We start from the raw sequence: 4,339 nt of genomic DNA on the forward strand, positions 1-4,339 counted from the left end.
GAAAGTATACGTGCAGCAGAGGTGTGTGAGCACATGCTTTTGTCGAAGTGATTTTTTTTCTTTTTTTCTTTTTGATAAAAAAGTCTGTTGATGTAACAGGTTATAAAATCCTAAATGATGGTTGTAAAACTCCTCATTTCTGGTCACACCCCCTCGAGGACAAATCCTTTGCTTGGGATTATTTCATCAATATATTTTAGAAAAAAAACGTTGATGCACGAGATAAACAATGCAGCAGAGTGGCAATTTCAGCCGGTTCTTGCTGATTCAAGTCTGAATTTCGGACAAAAATATTCAGTTTTGAGCATGCATCTCACCTCAAGACTCAAAACTGTGAATTGCCCAGTGTGCCGTTCATCTATCCAGGTGTTTCGGCTATACTATGAAATTGATTCCAGTCAATAACCTGGGACGGGTCCATCTACAAGCTTCCCCACTCGAGAGATCCTCTTTCATCCTTTTGTGGTTGACTTGCAAAGCTTTGACGACTACAAAGCGTCAGGGAAAGCTGATCTGCGGGAGGTTTGGTAATCTGAAGGTGACTAACTGCTTTTGAAGTTACCTGCTCTTTTGTACAGGTCGTTGCGGAGATACCGAGAGGTGGTTGGAATACAGATCCCAGTCTGCTAGTCACTGAAGATAACCTAACTGTGCATTGTTGTGAGACAACAATCAAGGATTGTCTGTAGGAGGAAAATGATCTCTCTTTATGGCCTTGTTTGAAAAAAAATGACAGTATACTGTGGCAGTGAGTCTTTACAAGACGATCCGTTTGCGATATTAAATTTAAGAGTGTTCGGATATAAAACCACAACCTGTTTGAAGATGTAACTTTTGAACTTGCTCTGCTTTTAGCAGGTATAAGTAACCTCTGTGCCTCTGCGGCCTGATCCTGAGTCTGGAAATATCCTTGTTAAATTTTTCAACACCACTCGCTCTCAAACCATTCTCTGTATTGTGTGTGTTATTTATTGTATCGTATTGTTTTTATGTGACGAGTCTATTCTCTATACTATTTTGTAACCTTTAACTACACAACGTTGCTTCCCACCGTTTTGTAACGACATATTTCCATGAAAGAGACGCACAAAAATGTCAGACAGAAAAATGAAAATGGAGTTTGCACAGAAAGTAGTGTACTCTACTGCATATTTTGTGAAATGACCATGTAGCTGAGCTGACCTCTTTTAAAGACTATGCTGTCGTATGGTATTTTGTTCCGCGTCTCCAGACTGGAGCAGTTCCAGCGGTGCCCTCGAAACTGGTGCTGGCACTCGTGGATGGCAATCTGGATTCCCTGGATTGCTGATGCCGTCACATCTGGGTTCCGCATGCACACCTCCAGCTGGCGCCGCGTCAACCCCGGTAGTGTCAGACACACTGTGTTGGCATTCAGGATTGGGTCAATGTTGGGGAGCTTCAGGCCCAAGATTTCATTGGAGTCTACCCTGCATGGAGCACACAGGTCACGTTATTAACAAGACAAACAACACTTCACGCTCCTCTGCCCCTTTTCTCTTCTCCCAACAAAAATAAAAGTTGGAACTCGTAAGCTTTCTGTTAATGTGCCGTCGGCGTCACGGCATCACCCACAGTGCCAGACAGGCGCCCCGACATGATGGTCCCCACTATAGTTGATTGCTGTAAAACCTCAACAATACACTTCTGAAAACATCTCCAGATGCTGCCGGAAAGAGAAATGCACTCACAGGCCAATTTGTGCTTTGTTTTCCAGATTAATGCAGTTTATGATTGTGTGAAGCTGTTGCTAGAATCCAAACAAAAAAAAAGGCTCTTAAACTCTGTGTGTGATTTTCAACAAATGCTTTCTTACTTTAAGCTTCCTGGAGCCATAAAGGTGTCGCTTATGTTTGTATTTTGGATTAATTTAAAGTTTGTTTGCCAATGTCGATGTATTTTAACAAGACAGCAGTGCGTGAAACAAGCAGGGGAACAAGGGAGCGCAAAGGCGTCAACGTCTCAAGTCTTGGTGGCAGTTTTTGCAAAGCGTGAATTCAAGGAAACGTCAAGGACTTTTTCCACTGTAAGGTGTGCGTCTTCACTCAGCAGCCTCCCGCCTGCGTTGCAGCTCACTCATGTGAGAAACAGTAATTCAGCTGACAGCAGTCGGAGCGCTCTTCTACTTCACAGAGTCACAGTCGCCAGCAGTAACAAGGAAAACACAGGCTTGAGAGGCGAAATGTGCAGCACACTCTTCTTCTTATTCTTCATCTTCTTCTTTATTCTCATTTACGAGGAAAACACAGGTGGTGTGTGTGACCCAGACGCACAACCACACACGCAGTGAGGAGCGTGCACGACCAACGTCCGCATCCTCGTGAAAATATCCAGGTGTGGGGAGGTGTGTACACACACACACACACACACACACACCCACACACAGAGTTGTAAATGCAACACTGCAAGTTTTTCCCATGCAAGCGCTGAATCAGAGCAACATCACACATCACCTTGTGCTCTTTTTCTGAGTGAGTCAGCGTCAGTCATACATGTCGCTGTGTGTGACCTTAAATGTTCATTTGTATCATGGTGCCCAACCTTCACGTTAACATTTGCAAGCATGGGATTCCGGTAAGTTTTCTGTTGCTACCTGTTGTGTTTCCTGCTATGACAGTGGACCTGTTTCAACAACTCTTTTCTAAATATAGATCAACATAACGAGCAACATTGTTTGGGAATCAGTGAGCATAAAACTACTCACATAATATAACAGTGGTGTGAAGTGAGGTTTATTTTTCCTCTTTTAATGTGTCAGAAGGAGGCACGTGTGTGTGGCACAGTGTGTTATTTCACTTTAAATTAACATTGAAATGAAACGTGACGTTGGCACTGACTTGCTATATTGCTTAGTCACGATCTTGTTGATACCCATTTCATGCAATGACAACATAATAGTCATGACATTTAGACCTGCATGATACAGGATGATTAATACAGCTTGAATTCAGATATTGCAACTCACCTTCTATCCAGGAGGCAGATAATCACCAAGATGATTGCTATTCTGAGGACTGGGTGTTCCATTGTGTGCCTTGCTAATAAAAAAATAAAATAAAATAAATCACAAGATAAAAAAAAAATTAAAATTAAAAAAAAAAAAAATACAAAATCGGAGTTCAGAGTCCAGTATTCCACGTCTTAATTTAGAAGAGGACAAGGGGGATAAAAGAAGAAGAAGAAGAAGAGGAAACAGGGGGTCAGGGCACGTCCGCGTAAAAGTTGGCGCTGGACTTGACAGCTCCGCGAGAGTCCAGATGTGGCAGCCAGAGGCGAGACACTCATTCAAGAAAAACTTTCATCAACCTCGCAACTTACTCAATGAAGGAAGTTGCAACAAGTTTGAGGGCAAAGTCAGTGTTTCACGCTCTCAGACACATCCGCGTACATCCCAGTTACTCCGCCAGCGAGCTCTTCGCGAGGGTTTTAACATCCGAGGGGGAGACCGAGGTGATCCAGGAGAATCGCTCTAAATGAAGGGCTTGCAGGACTGGTGGTTTTTCTGCGCGCCCCGGTACTCCTCCAAACTCCTGCACTTAGCGCTGCGCCAGCCCACTTTCTCCGCGTCACTCGGGGAGAAGGAGCGCGCCGAGGGAGGTCAAGTGCCTCGTTAGAGCAGGATAGAGATCCTCTTAGATAAGGAAACCAGAAACACTTAGCGTGCGCCCTCTGTGAGGGAGAACATTTCTATTCACTGTGGAGGAGAGGAGGAGATCATGACTTCTGGACTTCAGGGATGTTTTTAAGGGTGGTGATGAAGAGGGGAGGACAGAATGACGATGGAGTTAGAGGATGATGAGTTTTGTTTTTGTTAGTCGTAGTTCTACTTGTGTGTTTCATTTTTATGAAGTTAAAGCACAGTTCATTTTCTTTCTAAAGTAACACAAAACACAAATTCTGATTAGGATCGAATGTAATGTTATTATATTTACAGTAAGTCTAGTGGTCACATTTAACTCTATTCTAGAGTGCATTTAACAATGTTCCAGAGTCTAGTTTAGTCTTAAAGTAACACTAAAAAAGTTAACCCTTTAACACCTAAACACCTTTTTTTATTTATCTTATTTTAATCATAAAAGGGCCAGAAAATGTCCTGTGAGTAAGTGCTTTTGCCCATTTTTTCTGGAATAACTTTGCATATCTGGCAGTTATTTACAATGTACTGCATGTTTAAATTGTGTTTTAGCAATTTAAATTGAAGAAAAACAAAAAAAGAATGCTGTAGCTGTACATGAACACCAGAGTGTGCGTGCTATATTTGAAATTTCAACTGTATAAAACATATTTAAAAAAAATTTGTCAGGCCAAGTACATACGGGGC

At 42.3% G+C, this 4,339-nt stretch overlaps 1 protein-coding gene across 1 annotated transcript; it reads right to left on the minus strand.

The window, feature by feature from the left end:
• Positions 1–1,136: 1,136 nt before the first annotated feature.
• On the minus strand, positions 1,137–3,491 carry LOC122760558 (protein Wnt-10a-like). Its single transcript, XM_044015665.1, has 3 exons — positions 3,337–3,491; positions 2,984–3,056; positions 1,137–1,448 (listed from the first exon to the last, which is right to left on the minus strand). The coding sequence occupies exons 2-3, from the start codon at positions 3,043–3,045 to the stop codon at positions 1,142–1,144; spliced, it is 369 nt and encodes a 122-aa protein (XP_043871600.1). The 5' UTR covers positions 3,046–3,056; positions 3,337–3,491; the 3' UTR covers positions 1,137–1,141.
• Between the last annotated feature and the right edge of the window lie 848 nt (positions 3,492–4,339).

This window comes from Solea senegalensis, unplaced genomic scaffold (genome assembly GCF_019176455.1).
Source record: "Solea senegalensis isolate Sse05_10M unplaced genomic scaffold, IFAPA_SoseM_1 scf7180000013749, whole genome shotgun sequence".
Taxonomy (NCBI): domain Eukaryota; kingdom Metazoa; phylum Chordata; class Actinopteri; order Pleuronectiformes; family Soleidae; genus Solea; species Solea senegalensis.